General features: G+C 41.4%; 1 protein-coding gene and 1 pseudogene across 1 annotated transcript in view; one reads left to right on the forward strand and one right to left on the reverse strand.

Moving 5' to 3' along the window:
- Positions 1-22,504, forward strand: part of UBE2G1 (ubiquitin conjugating enzyme E2 G1) — a 104,543-nt gene that overhangs the window by 62,952 nt on the left and 19,087 nt on the right. Inside the window, exons 2-4 of the mRNA XM_010382186.2 lie at positions 408-510; positions 13,283-13,380; positions 20,719-20,897. Coding sequence (XP_010380488.1) covers positions 408-510; positions 13,283-13,380; positions 20,719-20,897 — 380 coding nt within the window. The remainder of the gene's footprint in view (positions 1-407; positions 511-13,282; positions 13,381-20,718; positions 20,898-22,504) is intronic.
- Positions 6,737-7,938, reverse strand: LOC104677221 (annotated as a pseudogene).

The following is a 22,504-nucleotide window of genomic DNA, read 5'->3' on the forward strand; positions in this document are numbered from 1 at the left end:
GTATGATCAGACACTCTGAAAGCATACCCTAAAGACAGCAGCTTAAGAATTGCCAACTTGACTTGATTTCTGGGGTTCCTTCTGAACGAGAATCTCTAGGGGATGGGCCTGGATATCTGCATTTTAATAAGCTTCCTTAAAAGACCACTGTAGGGCCACCCAGAATGACAAGAGCCTGGCTGGACACCAGTAGAAGTTGATCTTCTGGAGAGTTTGCTTTACCCAGGACTTTCTTATAGTATAGACATGAAAATATTTTGGCCATCAAGTAGCATTTTGCCTGGCAAGGTGTATCTGTTTGATGGTTTAAAACTTATATATAACATGTATGCTCAAGTTCTGTAATTTATCTATTGGATGAAAATTATGTGCTTAAATGTATTGATTAAACTTTGCTTTTTCCACAGAACTCAACAAAAATCCAGTGGAAGGCTTTTCTGCAGGTTTAATAGATGACAATGATCTCTACCGATGGGAAGTCCTTATTATTGGCCCTCCAGATACACTTTAGTAAGTATAATGGAACTGACATCTTCAAAATGGAGCTCTTTTAATACATTGAATTAAAAACTATTTTGGCAGGCTGGGTGCGGTGGCTCACGCCTGTAATCCTAGCACTTTGGGAATGGGTGTGGTGGCACGTGCCTGTAGTCCCAGCTACTCAGGAGGCTGAGGCAGGAGAATCACTTGAACTCAGGAGGCAGAGGTTGCAGTAAGCTGAGACCACACCATTGCACTCCAGCCTGGGTGACAAAGTGAGACTCCATCTCAAAACAAAACAAAGCAAAAACACAAGTATTTTGGCAAACTGAAATGAAATTATTTTTTAAGGAGCAGGAGAAATGACTGTATTCCGTATCCTTTCTACTGAATTGGATCATTGAAGAGTTTTTGTGTTCTCCTTGAATCTCTAATGTCTAAGACCTGTTGCTATTAAAAATAATAGTTTCAGGCCGGGTGTGGTGGCTCATGCCTGCAATCCCAGTACTTTAGGAGGCTGAGGTCGGCGGATCACCTGAGAGGTCAGGAGTTTGATGCCAGCCTGGCCAACATGGTGAAACCCCGTCTCTACTAAGAATATGAAAATCAGCTGGGCTTGGTGGCACGCCTGTAATCCCAGCTATCCAGGAGGCTGAGGCAGGAGAATCACTTGAATTCAGGAGGCAGGATAATTATATATTTTTTGGACATTTGAATTGAGAATGTGTTATACACATCAATGTTTTAAGAAGGCTAAGGAGAATTTTCAAGATGGTCTATTTTCGTGGTTCTCTACTTGAGTCCCCACCGAATACTGGTTAGAATCTAGGTGTTCTTATCCTAAACTAAACTAATGGTCACTTTCTCCTAGTTTGTTGGAAGTTATTGTTAGACTATATGATAATCTGTAAACTGACTATTAATTGTTAAACCAATGACTTAAGGATAGACAACAATGTAGTGATATTAAATAAGAGTAGAAGAAGAGAAGTAGAATTTTAAAAATATTTCGTGTAGTACATTTCTAGATGCAAAGACCACAGTCTTATTTTCTGCTCTGAATGTTTGCAGATTAACTTAAATTTACAAGTATGTATTGTTTTGTAAGATGCATCTGCCAGGCGCGGTGGCTCACGCCTGTAATCCCAGCACTTTGGGAGACTGAGGTGGGCAGATCACGAGGTCATGAGTTCGAGACCAGCCTGACCAACATGGTGAAACCCTGTCCCAACTAAAAAGACAAAACAATTAGCCGGGTGTAGTGGCACGCGCCTGTAATTCAGCTACTCGGGAGGCTGAGGCAGGAGAATCGCTAGAACCCAGGAAGTGGAGGTTGCAGTGAGCTGAGATTGTGCCATTGCACTTCAGCCTGGGTGACAGAGCGAGACTCCATCCCACACACACACACACAAAGATGCATCAAGACTTCCTTACATTGGTGACTGATACAAGTTTCCATGCTTTTTGCAGCAGTTCAGGTATTGGGGGAAAAAAAGGAAGTGACCTTCTTAAAGCCATACAACTGAGTGACAGGGACAGATCTAGATCTGAGTTTCTTGAGGTCTGGACTATACTTTCTCACTTAACCTTCATCTCAATGCTGCTAAGTGGGTAAGGATTTGGATGCATCAAACATTTTTTTTGGTGATGGTCAAGTAGTTGTTTTTAGGTTTTCTAAGTTAGTAGCTCTTTTCCTCCTCAGAAAACAGCTAATGGAAAAGATTTGGAGCTATTTCTGTGCCAGGCTAGGCTGATACTTACAGAGTTGAACCATAGTGTGGACATTTGTGTTTGTGATAACGATTGCCAATCCGAAGTTTTGCTGATGTGTTTCCTGATTGTAGTTTGCATTGATAAGTTTTACAAACTGAGATAACTGAATTTGGCTACCCCACATGATTAAGGTTTTTGGCAGATAACAGTAGCCATTGAAGACCATCTGGAAGTGCTTCCTCCTAACCTTACTGTGATTTGAAAGCACGTTTCCTAACAATTTTGTCACCAAAAGATGTTTGATGCAGCCAGATCCTTACCCACTTACCACACCTGGGATGTGAGCCAGGTGAAGTTCAGATCTATTCTTGTAGTTTTTCAACATCACCACCTTGGGAGACACAGCAACATTTCAGTGACAGAATCTAGTTACCCTTGTATTACGTACATGAAAACAAGAAAAACTCTCCTAAACTGATGTCTGTATGGAGCATTGGTTGGGAATCCAGATTGGAGCTCAATTCTAAGGACCTCATTGAAAAAAAAAAATTTTTTTTTTTTGAGATGGATTCTCGCTCTGTCTCTCAGTCTGGAGTGCAGTGGCGTGATCTTGGCTCACTGCAACCTCTGTCCCCTGGGTTCAAGTGATTCTGCTGCGTCAGCCTCCCAAGAAGCTGGGATTACAGGCACCTGCCACCATGCCCGGCTAATTTGTGTGTGTGTGTGTGTGTGTTTTTTTTTTTTTTTTTTTTGAGGCGGAGTCTCGCTCTGTCGCCCGGGCTGGAGTGCAGTGGCCGGATCTCAGCTCACTGCAAGCTCCGCCTCCCGGATTTACGCCATTCTCCTGCCTCAGCCTCCCGAGTAGCTGGGACTACAGGCGCCCGCCACCTCGCCCGGCTAGTTTTTTTGTATTTTTTAGTAGAGACGAGGTTTCACCATGTTAGCCAGGATGGTCTCGATCTCCTGACCTCGTGATCCGCCCGTCTTGGCCTCCCAAAGTGCTGGGATTACAGGCTTGAGCCACCGCGCCTGGCCAATTTTTGTATTTTTAGTAGAGATGCCGTTTCACCATGTTGAGCAGGCTGGTCTTGAACCCCTGACCTCTCAGGATTAGATGTACACCATTGTGTTACAATCGCCTACAGTATACAGTACAGTAAAATGCTGTGCAGGTTTGTAGCCTGGGAACTATAGGCTGTATCCTAAAGCCCAGGTGTGTAAGTAGGCCATACCCTGTAGGCTTGTGTATGTTCACTCTGATGTACAGAGTCACCCAAGGACGCCTTTCTCAGATCATAATCCTGTCGTAAAGCCTCACATAACTGACTGTATGTTGTGTACCTCCAGCTCCACCAAAGACAACACTTTTTCTTTTCACTAATAAAAACCCATTTCTGGGCGGGCGCTGGGGCTGACGCCTATAATCCTAGCACTTTGGGAGGCCGAGGTGGGCAGATCACGAGGTCAGGAGATCGAGACCATCCTGGCCGACATGGTGAAACCCTGTCTCTACTAAAAATGCAAAAATTAGCTGGGCATGGTGGCGCACACCTGTAGTCCCAGCTGCTCAGGAGGCTGAAGCAGGAGAATCGCTTGAATCCGGGAGGTGGAGGTTGCAGTGAGCCAAGATCACACCACTGTACTCGAGCCTGGTGACAGAGCGAGACTCCATCTCAAAAAAGAAAACAAAACCGTTTCTGGTCTTTGGTATGCATTTTTAAAAGTGTTGGCTGTTGAATTGAGATGTGAATCACAGCAGTATTTTTGGCAGCTCCTCTGGAGTGTGTATATGCTGCTGAGAATACTGGCGGTCACTTCTGGACTGTGCCTTCCTGAGATCAGTAGCCTTTGCTCAGGAAAGAGAGAGAGATGTTCCTAGGGCAGGACCTGAGAAAGGCAAAGGAAGATACAGGGGGATGAAGAAAGGTTTGTTAGAAGTAAGCCTTTTAAAATGCTACCAAGGATCATGTACTTCATAGAATGGATTTGTTGTTGGCCGGACGTGGTGGCGTACGAGGCCGAGGCGGGCAGGATCATCTGAGGCCAAGAGTTGGAGACCAGCCTGACCAACACGGAGAAACCCCATCTCTACTAAAAATGCAAAATTAGCCGAGCATGGTGGTGCGTGCCTGTAATCCCAGCTACTCGGGAGGCTGAGGCAGGAGAATCGCTTGAACCCGGGAGGCAGACATTGGCAGTGAGCTGGGATCGTGCCACTGCACTCCATCCAGCCTGGGCAACAAGAGGAAAACTGTCTCCAAAAAAAAAAAAAAACAAAAAAAAGGTTGTCTTAACAGAAAGTAAGAAAGTAGTGATGTTCTTGTAATTGTTTCAGTGGAATGGAGAGAGTAGAGGCCATCTTGGAATTGTTGGAAGAGCGCTGTTGGGAGTGAAAGTATACACCTTATGTATAAATAACTGCCTGTGAAGGGAAGTAGAGGCTTGTACTGGGGGGTAGGGGTGTTACAGGATTGAAAATAAATTAGTATAGGCTCAGATGGTACCCAGACCTAAGTGGTTAATTCACTACTTTATAATTAGGTAATAGAAATAATACTGAACCAAAATTCTGTAAAAGCTGGTGTGATTATCTCACCGTGCCCTTCATTAGCCCTCAGTTAGTCACTAGAGGGCACTCCACTCTCTTCAGTCTATGTGATTGATAACTGGTACATTCAAGGGTTACTTTGAGACTCCTATAGTTGCCACAAGTCTTAATTCAGTCATACTCATCTTTATATTGCATTACGTGTTTATTTTTATTAATGAATCTTTCCAGTGCAGTAGTCTTTAACGTTTTTCTAGGAAATGTACATTCTGAACTGGTAAGGTATACCAACAATTTTCAGACTGATTATCAAGCAGTATGGATAACCACTCACATCCACAGAAATTGAAATTTCAGGTAGAAGTGGCAATAGGTTTGCAGTAATGAAGTTTAGGATGGGCACAGTGGCTCACGTCTGTAATCCCTGCACTTTGGGAGGTCAAGGGTGGAACGTTTGAGCTCAGAAGTTGGAGACCAGCTTGGGCTACATGGTGAAATTCTGTCTCTACAAAAAATACAAAAATAAGTCAAGCATGGTGATGCATGCCTGCAGTCAGGAGGCTGAGGTGGGAGGATCACTTGAACCCAGGAGACTGCAGTGAGCCAAGATCATGCCACTGCACTCTAGCTTGGGCAACAGAGCTAGACCATGTCTTAAACAAACAAACAAACAAAAAACCCAGAAAGTTTAAGAAACCTGGATATCACTGTATAATTATAACATTTTGTAAATTATTAATGAACGATGTCTGTGTATCTTCTATCTCTCTTTTTCCTTTCATCACCAGTGGCTGGTCTGTTCAAGGAGTATGCCTTATTTATTTATTTTGTTTTTAAGCACTGGCAATGGTATGAAAATTTTGGAGAATCTTAAGATTATGTGTTTTGTAATATTGCCTTACCTTGGGTGGATGTAGGAAATGAAGAATCAGTTAACCAAAACTCGGAATTACATTCTTTTACAGTTGCAAAATTCTATTCCAGTTATGAATTATTTTACTGTCCTATGTAAGATGTAGAGGCAGAAGCCATCTGTTCTGTAATGAAATTCTGGAGGGAATGAACCTAGTACCTGCATTGCTTAGAAATTGAATGATCAGTGGTAATGCCTTGCTGTTTATCATGTAGTGTTCAAGGACATGGACTTTGGGGACTGCCTTTGGTTAGCTCTCTAACTCTACCACTCTTCTTAGTTGAGTGACTTTGAACAATTAAATTTGGTCTTAACAGTTTTGTTTCTAGGGTAAAAACCCTATGCTTAGGAAATGTTTCAAACTTTCAATGTTCTGTTGCTTATAATAGCAAAAAAAAAAACCTTACTTTTTCCCCTTTTGCGGTTTTGTTATTTATCTTTGTAAATGTCAATTATAATTTGAAGGACACTTTGTAGTTACTAATTAGATTATATGAAAAACTGTGTGGAGAGTTTGTACTATAATACTGTGTCCCTAAGAAATTAGGGTCCTCAGTAACAGAGAAATAAACTCAGATGGGTCACTGCTCAGTAGTCCACATAACCACAGAGCAGAGCACAAGCTACTGGTTGTGAACAGAAAGAGACTTCATAAAAATCTTCACATATTTTCTGGCATTATTCCCTACCACTACAGGGAATGCCTATGACAATGCCATTTTTTTTTCTGCTATAAGATAAAGGAAAGATCGTATCCCTAAGATACATACTTAATGAAGATAACAGAAGCTCCAGTGTTTTTCTTTTTTCACTGTTCTTTTCGGAAGTTCACCTGGATATTCCAGAGCAGTTTTCTAAACCTTTCATTGTTGATTGGCCTTTTGTAGAATTCTTCAGCAACATACAGTACAGAAGACCCAGGCTAAAATAGTTCTCACAGATACACTTTGAAATAGGTGTATTTGGATATAAATATAACTTGCCATTCCATTATTTTTTCTAATGACTAAATTTTTTTAAATGGAGATTTTCAAACCAATGATGCGCAAAGCCCATTCTCATGACACAGTCATTTAAACTTATTAAGTATGGGCAAATTTTATTTCTCCCCTTTGTCTTGTGGAGTAATTGAGGTTCTCACCCTGGGCATGATTCACAAAATAAGAGTAAGACCACAGATAATAGTGACATAGAAACACAGGCAATGAAGAAAACTTGTAAAAAAACAAATGTCCCCGAGTACCCCGTATCATCCCAGCAGTGATGGAAAAGATGGGCAACCCAAGATTCTGAATGGAGTGCGTGAAGCCATATGCAGTTCCCAGTTGATGTTCAGGAACTACAGATGCCACTATTGGCCATAATGCACAGGCAGGCAATGACTAGGAGATTCCCAGAAGACACATAGCAACCCAAGGGCTCCCCATCATAAAGGCCAGCATCACGTGGGACACAAGAGTGGCTCCGACCACACACAGAACCCAGATGCTGTTCTTCCCTGTGTCAGCCACCGGGAGCCCAAATACTGGGTCGTGGGAGCTGATACGACATATACAACACTGTTCATTGCACTTGCTGCCTGGAAAGAAAATCCAAATTTCTCTGTAAAGAAAACTTTCCCAAGTCTAATAAAAGGGAACATGGCAACACACTAGCAGACACAGATGATAAATATGAGCCACAGGGGTAAGGAGAAATCCTTTACGTCAGTTAATTAACCCCCCCCCCCCCCCCCGTTTTTTTTGTTCTTTATAAAGGATTCTCCCTGCTCTGGGATCTAAGTAAGCAAGAGCCAAGGAAGGCACAGATTAGTGAAAGAAGACATGTTACCCCCAGTCTTAAGTGTGACTCCAGGGGTTGTGTGACCAGCAGAACCCCATGAAGCTTCAATCTTAGAATACAGCCAACTCATGAAGTTCGTGTTTACTGTACTTCCAATTCTAGCCACGCTAAATTGTTGGAGTCCAAACACCAGGTTTAATTCTTTGTCTTTAAACCAGCTCACAGCATATGTATTCTGGGCAACTGCTAAGCACTCCCCACCAATCCCAAACACAAATCTTTCAAATTCCATCAGCCAAAAAACATTAAATATTCCACCCAGAACAAAAACAACCTGTCCAATGCAAATGAAACAGCTAAAAATAATTGTGCCCCATCATATTCCAAATACTTGGTCTTTTAAAAAGCCACCAAAGAAACACAAAACCACACTGGGCCAAGAATACCAGGCATATAGCAGCATGAATTTCATGGTGTTCACCTGCATATCCCGTTTATCCTGAGTCTAAAGGGCAGCAGGATTATTATAGCAAAAATAGCTGCTGAAGCCAAGGAAGAACATCAATAACAGCATCAAAAGTCACAGACAGGCGACTGGAGGCCACAGAAGGGCCAGCGGCAGCCATGCTTTCTCATCCTTCTCTTCCACTGCACCTGCGGGAGACCGAGAGGCGAAAGGGGTGATGACTCCAGGACCCGGCGGAAAGCAGTGCCCACAGAGCACAGCCAAGGCAGTGATCACAAGACTCCCAAATATCTTAGACTAGTAGATAGTGAACTGTGGGAAATAAAATGATCGGACAAGAGACAGGTACAACAGGACTATAGATTAACAGGAAATGTTGAGCTAATTTCAGACGGCAGCATGCAGCACATCATTTAAATAAAATAAATATGGCAGAGTGGTAGGTAGGACTTGATCCTTGTAAGATTTTTATAATTTAACACCAAAACAGTAAAGGAGGCCTCATGGAAGAAACTTGAACTAGGCCTAGGTTTTTCAACCCTTTCAAATTTGAAACTGCTGGTTACATGTCTCCTTTTTTTTTTTTTTTTTTTTTGAAGCAGAGTCTCACTCTGTTGCTCACTGCCGCCTCCGCCCCCAAGATTCAAGCAATTCTCCTGCCTCAGCTTCCCGAGCAGCTGGGATTACAGGCACCTGCCACCGTGCCTGGCTAATTTTCGTACTTTTTACTAGAGATGGGATTTCACCATCTCGGCCAGGCTGGCCTTGAGCTCCTGACGTCATGATCCACCCAACTCGGCCTCCCAAAGTGCTGGGATTACAGGTGTGAGCCACTGTGGCCGGCATACACACCTCTTTTTAATATCATGATAGTAATTGTATTGTAGTATCTGTGATGAAGATAATGTGTAATGAAAGATACTTTGAATTCATTGATGCCTTTTTAAATTTTTATTATTTTTTTTTATTATTATTATTTTTGGAGATGGAGTCTTGCTTTGTGGCCCAGGCTGGAGTGCAGTAGCGCTGTCTTGGCTCATTGCAACTGCTGCCTCCCAGGCTCAAGCCATTCTCCTGCTTCAGCCTCCTAAGTAGATGGGATTACAGACACCTGCCACCACGCCCGGCTAATTTTTGCATTTTTAATAGAGGCAGGGTTTCACCATGTTGGTCAGGCTGTTCTTGAACTCCTGACCTCAAGTGATCTGCCCACCTCAGCCTCCCAAAGTGCTGGGATTACAGGCGTGAGCCACCGCGCCTGGCCACAATCATCTTTGTATATCAAGAGTGAATATGTGGCATGTTAATGTTTAGTCGACAGTGTTATTGTTCTCTGTGGGTTTTGGGCTTTCTCTTTGCTAATTTGGCCGCTTGGTAGAAGTTTGCATGCACAAGTTGGGTACTACTGAGTTAAGCATTTAAAAAAAAAAAAAAAGGCAGATAGACCGGGCGTGGTGGCTCACAAGGTCAGGAGTTTAAGACTAGCGTGGCCAACATAGTGAAACCCCGTCTCTACTAAAAATGCAAAAATTAGCCAGACGTGGTGGCGGGTGCCTGTAATCCCAGGTACTTGGGAGGCTGAGGCAGGAGAGTCGCTTGAACCCGGGAGGCGGAGGTTGCAGTGAGTCAAGATTGTGCTATCCTGGGCGACAGAGCGAGACTCCATCCCAAAAAAAAAAGAAAGAAAAAGAAAGGCAGGGACAGGTAGAATTTCCACAGGTAAAATAGAAGAAGAGGGGTTCACAGATAGGAGAAAACAGAAACACCATGGTTGCTTTAGAGTGGGCAAGGCCATTTTCAGATAGAGTGAAAGTTGTGTGCTTTAAATCTTCAGGGCTACCCTTTTAGTTGAATTTGGTTGACATTTTAGAGATTGAAAACAATTTAGAGGGTCTAAATCAGTTTTTCACGATGAAGATTCCAGTCAGCTGTTGTGAACCTTTTGAGTGAATGTAACCAGTCCAAAGTAAGTGACATGGGAAAGCTGACTTCATGTTGTCAAGGAATCAAGTGGCACGTGGCTGCCAGTAGAATCAAGTGCAGGGGCTTTGTGGCTGTGCCTTTGATGTTCTTTTACATAGACTCTCTTTTTTTATTTTTATTTTTTTTATTGAGACGGAGTCTCACTCTGTCACCCAGGCTGGAGTGCAGTGGCACAATCTTGGCTCACTGCACCCTCCACCTCCCAGGTTCAAACAATTCTCCTACCTCAGCCTCCCAAGTAGCTGGGATTACAGGCGCGTGCCACCACATTTGGCTGTTTTCTGTAATTGTGGCTTTCAGACCCGTAATTCGAAATACTTTACATCATGGCCCAGTGCATACATATGTGTATATAGATTAGTGAATAAAACACATACATAGATTATATAACTGAAACTACTTGTGATAAACTCTGTTCTCTATTTTTGTTAACAAAAAAATTTTGCTAGTGACTCATTAAATTGCTTTTGCAGCCCTGTTTGAAAAAATAGTCAATATAATCAGTATATCCTAAGACCCATTTTGGCACTAACTCACATAGAGCAACAGGATGAGAAGATAAAGACTGAACTCTTGGTGTAATGCGCTCTTCACAACAGCTGTTCCGGTCTGTATCTATTCCCTCAAGCCCTCGGGCTTCTTCCCTTCAATAGACAACCTCATCAGTTTTGAAAAGTAAGGCCCGGCCGGGCGCGGTGGCTCACGCCTGTAATCCCAGCACTTTGGGAGGCCGAGACGGGCGGATCACGAGGTCAGGAGATCGAGACCATCCTGGCTAACACAGTGAAACCCCGTCTCTACTAAAAAATACAAAAAGCTAGCTGGGCGAGGTGGCGGGAGCCTGTAGTCCCAGCTGCTCGGGAGGCTGAGGCAGGAGAATGGTGTGAACCCGGGAGGCGGAGCTTGCAGTGAGCTGAGATCCGGCCACTGCACTCCAGCCCGGGCGACAGAGCGAGACTCCGTCTCAAAAAAAAAAAAAAAAAAAAAAAAAGGCCCTATGGTGGGCCTTACTTCATTTCTTCATTTTTTCTGAATATCTCTTTTAAAGCCCTTGATTTGTACAGTTTCCCCGTCTAGTTACTATCTTCTTCAACTGTTAAACTTTTTGTATAAATTGTCCTGTTTATTATGCTTAAGTACTTTACTACCCTGTTCTTTAACCCTTTACAGTTTTTTTTTCTTACTGCGTTTTACTTAAAAAATTGTATGGTCAAGGTCACTGACTTTTTATACTGTGAGTCCTGTGACATTTCCTAATTATTCAGGAATGTTTGGTGTTAATGATCTGTCTCTCTTTTTTTTTTTGAGACAGAGTCTTGCTCAGTCGCCCAGGCTGGAGTGCAGTGGCGCAATCTGGGCTCACTGCAAGCTGTGCCTCCTGAGTTCATGCCATTCTCCTGCCTCAGCCTCCCGAGTAGCTGGGACTATAGGCGCTCGCCACCACGCCCAGCTAGTTTGATTTTTTTGTATTTTTAGTAGAGACAGGGTTTCACCATGTTAGCCAGGATGGTCTCAATCTCCTGACCTCGTGATCCACCCCTCTCAGCCTCCCAAAGTGCTGGGATTACAGACGTGAGCCACCATACCTGGCTGATCTGTGTCTTGTTTTAAACTTAATCTCACCTCCCCCATGTCTTATGATCAGAAAAAGCGATAAAAATTCATACTTGCTTGTGAACAGTTCAAGCTATATTAAAATGAGCAGAGAGTAAAAGATCTCGTAACGCTACACTATTGTTAGTTAACTGTTGTTATGTACTGATGTCCTGTTTCTGGACATTTTTCTATGTGTATACCAACACACCCCCAATTTTTCGCTTGTTCTTTCCTGTCTTCTTTTTTTTTTTTTTTTTTTTTGAGACAGGGCCCAGCTCTGTTTCCCAGGCTGGAGTGCATTGCAGTGGCACAATCACAGCTCTCTGAAGCCTCAACTTCTTGGACTGAAGGGATCCTTCCCACCTCAGCCTCTTGAGTAGCTAGAATTACAGGCATGAGCCACTGTGTCTGGCCTCCCACTTTTTCTTTAAAGACAAGTGACCTAATTTTAGAAATACCTGCTCTTAAAAACTTAACAATAGATTCCTCATATCATTCCATGACCACACTTCCTACTGATAATTTTTCTTGGTAGATATTTTCCTTCTGCCACTAAAATGATAAGCTCCCCAGTGCTCTCTAATGCTTTATTCTCTGTTGTATCCTTTTATGTAGACCAGTGGTTAGAGTACCTGAGTAATCAATGTGTGTTTGTTCAGTGAATGGAAACCATTTAATGAGCTGAGAATTTCATTTCTCACTGATCTGAAACAACCGCAGTCATGACTCTAATGGTTGGACACATTACAATAGAAGAATCACGTGTGCAAATGGTATTGCAATAAAGAAATTTTAAGTGGTCAATGTACTAGAGGGGACCTGGTGGCTAGTTTAGATTTTAGTCAACTAAAATCTTTCTAGAGGTAACGTTTAAGCTGAGTACTGAATGATAATCAGAAGACAAAGGGAGAAAGGTATTTCCAACAGAGGAAACATTTAGTGCCAAGGCCACAAGACAGGAATTTAGTATTTTTGCCCTTTAAGGCTGACTGGATCTCTTTGGTCTTAGTTAGTGTATACAAGTCACTGTATTGTTCTTTTGGTGATTCCTTGAGAGTAATTGCTAATTCAGTGTGAGTGGTCTGAGGTGCGTTGTCTGAAGTAGCAGTCACGGGCTTATTTCACGTGGCTGGTGGCTATGTTATTGGACAGCACAAATACAGAACATCTCCAATATTGCAGTTCTCTTTTACAGTGCTGTTCTGGAAAGTCACTAGAATATCAACTCCTTGAGGTTTTTTTCACTGCTATACCCCTAGAGTTTGACACATAAATGCCGAGTAAATATTTGTTAAATGATCAAATGAATAAATGGATAGATGGAGGCAGTATATCTGTTCCTAGATAAGGAAAAAGAAAATGTGCATAAGTTTTGAGATGAGAAAGGGTTTGATGTGTTTAAGAACAGAAAAAAAGACTGGTTAGAACAGAGAGGAATGACAGTTTGAAATCAACGTAGAGAAACTGGTGATGTTAAGCCTTCTGAATTTTAAGTGCATTGGGAAGTGATGGAAGGGTTTGTAGCATAGCAGTAATGTGATCTGATCTGATCTGGTCTGAATGTCTTTTTAGCAGATGATTTCATTTTACTAGCTCTCTTGAAAGTTTGATTAAAGTGATAGCGATGACAGTTTATTCAACTAGTTATTTGAGAAAGTAACTGCCTGTGGGGAATCCAGATTATTTGTTAACTTCATTTTCGGTGTTAGTGCTGGCCCCCTTGTTTTATATTTGTTTTAACAATTCTATACTTAAAAGCAGGAACTTATAGGCAAGAACTTCTTTTTGTTCTTTTTTCCAGTGAAGGTGGTGTTTTTAAGGCTCATCTTACTTTCCCAAAAGATTATCCCCTCCGACCTCCTAAAATGAAATTCATTACAGAAATCTGGCACCCAAATGGTAAGTTTATCTAGTTTTACTTTTACATTTGTAAATGTGATGACCTGTCATTGAAGTGTTGAAGGTCAATAAGAAAGATCTGTTTCTCAGTGAAATTGCTTTGGCATGTTTGTACTGTGTTCATTGTGCACATGGCTGTGTACTGAAACCTTTAAAAGGAGGAGAGACCAGGCACAATGGCTCATGCCTGTAATCCCAGCACTTTGGAAGGCCAGGCAGGCGGATCACTTGAGGTCAAGAGTTGGAGACCAGCCTGGCAAACATGATGAAACCCCGTCTCTACTCAAAATATAAAACTTAGTCACGCATGGTGGCACGTACCTGTAATCCTAGCTACTTGGGAGGCTGAGGCACGAGAATCGCTTGAACCCGGGAGGTGCAGGTTGCAGTGAGCTGAAATCACACCACTACACTCTAGCCTGGGCAGCAGAGTGAGACTGTGTCTCAAAAAAGAGAGAAAGAGAAACAGAGATCATGGGGGAAAAGTTATTTTTTTATTTATTTACTTAGTTTTCAGTTTGGTTTGAGACTCGTATTTTAAACCAGAGGCACGGTTACGGAGCGTGACATCAGTAGAGCTCCTATAATTAAGCGAATAATTATCAAGGTATTAGGTGATTCACTGGCTATTACAAAGAACACAGAAATTATGGAACCTGGTTTTGTAATTTATAGTTTTTCCTATTATTTTTATACCATGGACAACTCTTCTGTGTATATTCTTAGGTGTAAGATTACTGACAGTGTCATATGAAACAACATACTATGTTTTTTAAGCCTGGAAAGCATCTAGTATGGCTGTGCATGTAGCGATGACATTGACTTTTTTTTACTTAAAGAAGAGCTACCACTTCAAATCCACATTGCGGCAGTTCTCCTGCCTAGCCAGCTGCCGCTGGACTCTCTCCCCTGTGTATAAGCCCCCAGTAACTATGTCTTATTTAAAAAATAAAAAGAAAATTTCTCTGTTTTTATAAAGTAAAATAAAATCCCCAGAGGTTAGGCTAGATAAGCTATATTTGTAAAACAGTCTCTGAACTTTTGGCTTTGTTTTGTATGATAGAACTTGCAGAGATTTCTTTTCTAATTATTTTGACTATGTAATCAGAGTTGTCTCTTTAGGCTATTATACTAATTTGCGTTTTGCTTCTCATCATCAAGACTTCTGGGTGCAGGGAATAGAAACACGTATATATTAGTTTAAGCTGGAATCAGACAGGAATGAATGATTGAATGAAGTTAAACAAGGATTTATCGGAAGGATATGGAATATGTAATAGAAGCCAAGGCTTGAAAAACAGATGGGCGTTATGAGAGACTGGAACTGGCAAATGGAAAAGTACTGGGAGCCAAGGGACTTAGCATATTTTATTGCATCTAAGGCAGCAGTGATCATAAAAGAGAGTTATTTTTCCTACCAGTAAGAAGGGGAAAGTATCTCTAACAGTTTGTGGCAGAATGCATTAACCGTATTCCTGCATGATGCGGGCATGCATGAATGGGGTGACACTTGCCTCTTGTGCTTTGACTTTTATCTCTTCCTAGGCTTTCGGCAGTTTCTTCTTCTACCTTCACTTGCATTACTTGATTATAATAGGCAATCGTTTTGCACCTGTTTCGAAGAAGATATAACAGATTCTGAATGTTGGCTTCACCACAGATTAGCTGTGTAACTCTAGGCAAACTCTCTTGGAGCCTTAAGCTAGCTTGCCTGCCTGCCTCCCTCCCTCCTTCCGTCTCTCCTTCCCCCACTCTGCCCCTCCTTTTCTCCTTCCTTCCCTCTCTCGCTCCTTTCCTCCCTCCCTTCCCTTTCTCCCATCCTTTCCCGTCCTTTTTTTCTAAGACAGGGTCTCACTCTGCCACCCAGGCTGCAGTGCAACGGCATGATCACAGCTCACTGCAGCCTTGACCTCCTGGGCTCAAGTGATCCTCCCAAGTAGCTGGGACGACAAGAACACGTCATCACGCCCAACTAATTTTTGTATTTTTTTTGTAAAGATGGGTTTCACCATGTTGTTGGCTAGACAGGTCCTGAACTCCTGGGCACAAGTGATCTGCCCACTTTGTCCTCCCAAAGTACTGAGATTACAGGCATGAGCTACCATGCCAGGCCTGTGTTTTCTATCTGTGAAAATTAAGTGAAAACATACATGTAAGCAAATACATGGGAGACTTCCCTTCTGGTAAGAAGATAGCAATCACCTAGGTAGTTTAAGAGGACAACTGATGAAATCGTGTTGTGTTTTGTTTTCAGATTGAAGAGACTTTTTATTTTTTTCTTTTCTTTTTTTTTTTTCGTTTTTTTTGAGACGGAGTGTTACTCCGTCACCCAGGCTGGAGTGCAGTGGGACGATCTTGACTCACTGCAACCTCCGCCTCCTGGGTTCAAGTGATTCTCCTGCCTCAGGCTCCTGAGTAGCTGGGATTACAAGCGTCCACCACCACGCCTGGCTAATTTTTGTAGTTTTAGTAGACAGGGTTTCACCATATTGGACAGGCTGGTCTCAAACTCCTGACCTCAAGTGATCCGCCTGCCTCAGCCTCCCGAAGTGCTGGGATTACAGGCGTGAGCCACCGCGCCCGGTCTTAGATGGAATTTTGAACGAAGATGATGCTTGGCTTGAACTTCACTGTTGAGGCTGTAAGGCCTTGTTTAATTAATGACTTTTAAAGCTGTGCATAATAGTAGGTTGTCATGACAAAAAGAGAAAATGACAAAAAATATAAAAGCTATGTAATAGGTTCCTCTTACATTTTCCTTCTTGAAAGATTATACTCATAGAAGATTGGAAGGGGAAGTCAGAGATAGCAGGGAGGTAGAGCATTTTAGCAATAATTTGAGTACAAAACAGTAAAAGCTTGAACTAAGAATAGTGTCGCAGGAAGGGCAGTTTAGTTTCTTTGACTTGACTGCCAGAGGTGGATGGTAATGGAGAAGTAAGAATTTAGGATTGACTGGCCATTTGCAAAAATAATTATAGAGTGAAAACTATAATGAAATACCACTTTTTACCCACTAGGATTTCTATAATCAAAAATATAATAACAAGTGTCAATGAGGAAGTAGAGAAATTAGAACCCCAGTGCACTACTGGCAAGAAGGTAAATGGTGCGGATGTTTGGAAAAGAGTGTGGCAGTTCCTCAAAAGGTTAAGCATAGTTACCATATGACCCTGCAGTTCCAGTCCTAGGAAAATAACCAAGAAAACTGAACACACATGTCCAGAAAAAACTTGAATATGAGTGTTCATAGCAGCGTTTATTATTCATAACAGCCAAAAAGTAGGAACAGCCCAAATGTCATCAATTGATAAATAGAAAAACAAAATGTGGATCCATGTAATGGAATATTGTTTGGCAATAAAAAGAAATGAATTACATGATACTGTTTTCTTAAGAAAAGAAAGAAATGAAGTAGTGATACATGTTACAGCATAGATGAACCTTGGAAACATTATACTAAGTGAACAAAATCAGTCGTAAAAGATGACAGGTTACGATTCTCTTTATATGAAATGTCAAGAATAGACAAATCCATAGAGACCGAAAGTAGACCGAAAGTAGGTTAGTGATTCCTTACTGCTGGAGGGGAAGTGGGGGGATTGAGGAATGGTTGCTGATTGGTACTGGGTTTCATTGTAGGGTGAAAATAGTCTAAAATTGATTGTGGTATTGATTGTACAACTTTGTAGACATACTAGACAGAAACCATTAAATTGTGTTCTTCAAATAGGTAAATTGTAGAGTAGGTGAATTATAGAGATGTTATAAAATTATTATAGGGAAATAGTTTTATGTGACTGACCTTACATATATTCAGTTTTTCTTGTGGTGTACTTGCTACATCCAGTTAGATAATTAGGTAAAGCTAGTCTAGGGTTCAGCATTGAGCTTAAGGGCCTTGGGAGTTACTGTATCAAGATGATAGATAACATGATAATGAATGGGTTAATTTTCCTAGGGAAAGTACAGTTAATGTTGGGGATTAGGATAACATCCAAGGTCAGATTAAGGAAGATGAAAACTAGAAAGTGAGTGAGACAATGGTTCAAGAACCTGGGGAAAACAAGAGTACCACAGACGCCAGGGGAGGAAAATTATCCAGCAAAGTGTTGTCATAGTATTAGTTGTCTTGGCCCAGAGGGGTGACTTCAGGTAGGTAAAAGTACCCAGGAGAATAAATATGTTATCCAGACCACTTGTGGACACAGCTGTAGCATCCTGCTAGGGAGAAGAAGCCAGTTTCTAGGAGAATAAAGGAATACCCGAGTAGTAAGTAAATAGAGAAGATGAGGGTAAATCAGTTTTTCAGAATTTTAGATGCATGACCTCAAGAAAAAGGAGATAGCTAGAAGTGTATGCATTGTTTAGGTAGCTTAGTTTTGTTTGTTTTGGTTTGGGTGTTTTTTTTTTTTTTTTTTTTTTGGAGAGTCTTACTCTGTCGCCCAGGCTGGAGTGCAGTGGCTCATTGCAACTTCCGCCTCCCAGGTTCAAGTGATTCACCTGTCTCGGCCTCCTGAGTAGCTGGGATTACAGGTGTGTGCCACCAAGCCTGGCTAATTCTTGTATTGTTTTTGGAGATGGGTTCACTATGTTGGCCAGGCTGGTCTCGAACTCCTGACCTCAGGAGGTCCGCCCACCTCAGCCTCCCAAAGTGCTGGGATTACAGGCCAGCCGTACATTACAGTGGGCCAAGCCATTGTGCCCGGCCCAGGTAGCTTAGTTCCATCTCTAGTGAACACTGAAATGAAAGAAAAAAGTAACAGGCAAAAATTATACGGGGAAAACTGAGAAACGTTTTGGCAAGAGAAAAGTAAACATGAAGTCCATAACTGGCTAAAGGATAAGAACAGACATTTCACAGAAGAGGAGAGACATACAGGTGATATCTGTGGAAAGTTGTCACCCCAAAGCATTTAGAAAAGTGAATTAAACCAGATGTCATGTATAAAATTTAAACAGCATCAATAAAGGAAAATGTTCATCTTGACGAGGCAATGAAACGGACATCTCAGATTGCTGATGGCAGTATAAATTGATACAGTCCTTTAAAATACAGTTTGATAATAGGCATTAAGCCTAAAAATCTTCTCATTCTAAAATAAACTGTATGTTTAAAATGACACGAGAAGGTTAAAAATGTAAAGATCCCGGATTAGCGATAGCTTGATTTTTTTTTTCTTAAAAAGGAAAATGGATCTTATATTGTGGTGTTAGAATTCTGTGCACATACTTAATAGCATATTTTTAAAGAAAAATGATTTGGAAAAAATCCTTATTACACAATAAGTACAGAAAACATTGTAAAATAGTAATACTCTATGCTGAACTTTGTAGCGTTACAAGTTTCGATTTTTTTTTTTTTTTTTGAGATGGAGTTTCACTCATTGCCCAGGCTAGAGTGCAATGGCATGATGTCGGCTCACGGCAACCTCCACCTCCTGGCTTCAAGCAGTTCTCCTGCCCCAGCCTCCCGAGTAGCTGGGATGACAGGCGTGTACCACAATACCTGGCTAATTTTGTTATTTTTAGTAGAGATGGGATTTCTCCACGTTGGCGAGGCTGGTCTCAAACTCCTGACCGCAGGTAATCCACCCTCCTTGGCCTCCCAAAGTGCTGGGATTACAGGCTTGAGCCACCATGCCTGGCCCTCAATGTTACTCTTGCCCTGATTCTATTTTAGTTAATAGATTTTACTAGCAGATAGGGATGGATTGGGAAGAGGAACCTTAATTACAGAAAAACTCATACATAAAACATTGAAGACGCGGGCCTTTCCTGTCATATATTCACTGCTGTACTTCTCTATCACATGTGTGCCTGGCATGCAGTAGGCATTTGTTGGCTGGCGCAGGGGCTCTTTCCTGTAATCCCAACCCTTAGCGAGGCTGATGTGGGAGTGTCCCAAGTGTGTGGGACCAGCCTGGGCAATATAGTAAGACGATATCTTTACCAAGAAAAAAAAGCCAGGAATGGTGCCATGTGCCTATGGTCCCAACTGCCTGGGAGGCTGAGGTGGGAGGATGGCTGGAGCCAGGAGTTTCAGACCAGCCTGGGTGACAGAGTGAGACCCCATCTCTACCAAAAAAAAAAAAAAAAAAAAGCCAGGTTAACCAGGCATCATGCCATGTGCCCACGGTCCCAGCTACTTCAGGGGCTGAGGCAGGAGCATCGCTTGAGCCTGGGAAGTCAAGGCTGCACAGAGCTGGGATCATACCACTGCACTCCAGCTGGGTGACAAAGTGAGACCCTGTCTAGAAAAAAACCAAAACAGCAACAACAAACAACACCAAAAAATAAGAATTTGTTGAATTAAGAGAGCAGTGATATTGATTGGTATATACAGACTTTGATTCTGATTACCCAGAGTTCATAACAGCAGAAATACTGATGTTATGAAAGGAAAACTAAGATTTAGAATTATATTTATTCACAAATTTGTTAGACTATATAGGATAAGTTAGGAATGAAATATACATAAATATTGTCACTACTCAAATTCTTTTCTAAAATTTCTTCCTCAAAGTATGCTTTTAAAAAAAATTTACAGTGGGTAAACGTTACCATAAAAGATTCATTTCACAATAGGGATTATTTGGATGATGTATAAATGAATTAGTGGATTAAGATCTTTTTTTAAATCAATAAGTAGTATTTTACTTTTTGCCGAACCACTTAAACAGGTCAATACATGTCTCCTAAAAATAAGGATGTTTTTCTTATTAAATGTGTTCGTGGAAAGGAGGTCTCATGAGTGTCATATATGTTGATGAGTTTTCATTGGCAGTATGGCATGTTTGTTTTGTGAATCTGAATATACTCCTTTCCCAGAAAATACAATTTTGCCTTTATATGATTGTAAAAATACATTTCTTAGGAAAATCTCTCGGCCTTTGACTATCACTAATTTAAGTCGGTAAGTTAGTGGGGAAACTAGGAAGCCATTACATAGAAACTCAGTTGCTGGTATTTGGAAAAATATGCTTTCTGCAAATGAAGAATGCATCCAATAGTTGCTATTTATTCATTTATTATATTATACTTAGGACATGTAAATGTTAGGCACCATCTACATACTAGATAGCTTTATGTTTTACATAAATGAAAAAGATAGCTTACATTCCTACTGGGTTTGTCAGATGGATCCTGTGTATTTGGTAAAATCTATACTATAGTCTTCCTAAAAAAGTCAACACGTTCCATTTTGGACATTAACTTCTGTGTATGTGTCATGTTTGATAAAGGTACTGTGTGAATCAGGGTCACATTTGTAATTGATAATTTTGTGTGTAACCAAATTAGCAATATATGAAACAAGCCTCTTCTTGAATTTTGCAGTTGATAAAAATGGTGATGTGTGCATTTCTATTCTTCATGAGCCTGGGGAAGATAAGTATGGTTATGAAAAGCCAGAAGAACGCTGGCTGCCTATCCACACAGTGGAAACCATCATGATTAGTGTCATTTCTATGCTGGCAGACCCTAATGGAGACTCACCTGCTAATGTTGATGCTGCGGTAAGGCGGTCACACGTCTTCCCTTCACTTTCCCTTGTGATAAAACTTGAACTATAGTTAGTATGTATGTAAGTATGCATGAATGTGTGCATGCATGTGTGTGTGTATGTATCTCTTTCCATAGTTCTTATTTTTGACAAAATAAATATAAATATATTTGTTTACATATTTATTTTTTTTTTTTGAGACAGGGTCTCTCTCTGTCACCTAGGCTGGAGTGCAGTGGCACAATCATAGGTCACTGCAACCTCAAACTCCTGGGCCCAAGTGGTCCTCCAGCCTTGGCCTCCCAAATTGTTCCGATGACATGTGTGAGCCACCATGCCTGGCCAAAAGTGCATATTTATTGTATACAATATACATGTTGTTTTGAAATATGTATATGTTGTGGAGTGACTAATTGAACTAATTCACATACACATTACCTCACGCATTACCTCTCCGCAGTTTTCAAGAATACTGTACGTTGTTATTAGGATGGAAACTGTGACACCCAATTTAGAATTGGTGGGGGGATGGGTAGAGAAGAAGTGTAGTTTTTCAATGCAGTCAAGATTTTTATCAGCTTAAAATGGCTTGTCGTAACTATGAAATTTTTTTGTAAGCCTCTTGGTAACCACAGAGCAAAATCCTACAGTAGTTAACACAAAAGATAAAGAGTAAGGAATCGGGGCTGGGCATGGTGGCTCACGCCTGTAATCCCAGCACTTTGGGAGGCCGAGGCGGGTGGATCATGAGGTCAGGGGATTGAGACCATCCTGGCTAACATGGTGAAACCCCGTCTCTGCTAAAAATACAAAAAATTAGCCGTGTGTGGTAGCAGGCGCCTGTAGTCCCAGCTATTTGGGAGGCTGAGGCAGGAGAATCACTTCAACCCCGGAGGCGGAGGTTGCAGTGAGCCGAGATCATGTCACTGCACGCCAGCCTGGGCGACAGAGCGAGACCTGGACTCTAAAAACAAAAGCGATTGTCGTACCTAAGACAATTTAATGCCTAGTCTAAAGGTCATGTTATTATCCCCAAGTTCTCAATTTTCAAAAGTTTCACATCTCTAGAAAAAAATGTATTAGTTAAATGAACACCACCACCATACCTTTCACCCAGATTCACCAATTGTAGAAATTTTGCAACACTTTTTTCTAAACAGTTTGAGAGTAGTTTATAGATACCATAATCCTTCACCCCAAAATGTTTCAGGATCTGTTCCCTAAGAACAATGCTATCTTTCCATATGACAGACTTACTTACAGACTTACACAGTACAAGTCTGTCATTGATGTGGTACTATATACAATCTATATTCACATTGGATTGGATTGTCCCGTATTCTTTATAGCTGCCACGCCCCTATCCCGTAGCTTTTTTTCTTTTTAAATCCAGAGGCTAGTCTAGGAACCTCTGTTACGTTTGTATTCAAGTTTTATTAGTTTGCTTTAATCTAGAATCGTTCCTAGTTCCTTAGCCTTCTCTCCTTCTTTGAAAAGCCTTTCATTCTTAATCTGAGAAGCTTTGTTAGTACTATATATCAAAGCCAGGGCATAAAATTTACCTTTTTTCTTAGGTTAATAATAACTTGGGTGGAATCTTATATATAGACTAAGACACTA

Source organism: Rhinopithecus roxellana, chromosome 19 (assembly GCF_007565055.1).
Source record: "Rhinopithecus roxellana isolate Shanxi Qingling chromosome 19, ASM756505v1, whole genome shotgun sequence".
NCBI lineage: Eukaryota > Metazoa > Chordata > Mammalia > Primates > Cercopithecidae > Rhinopithecus > Rhinopithecus roxellana.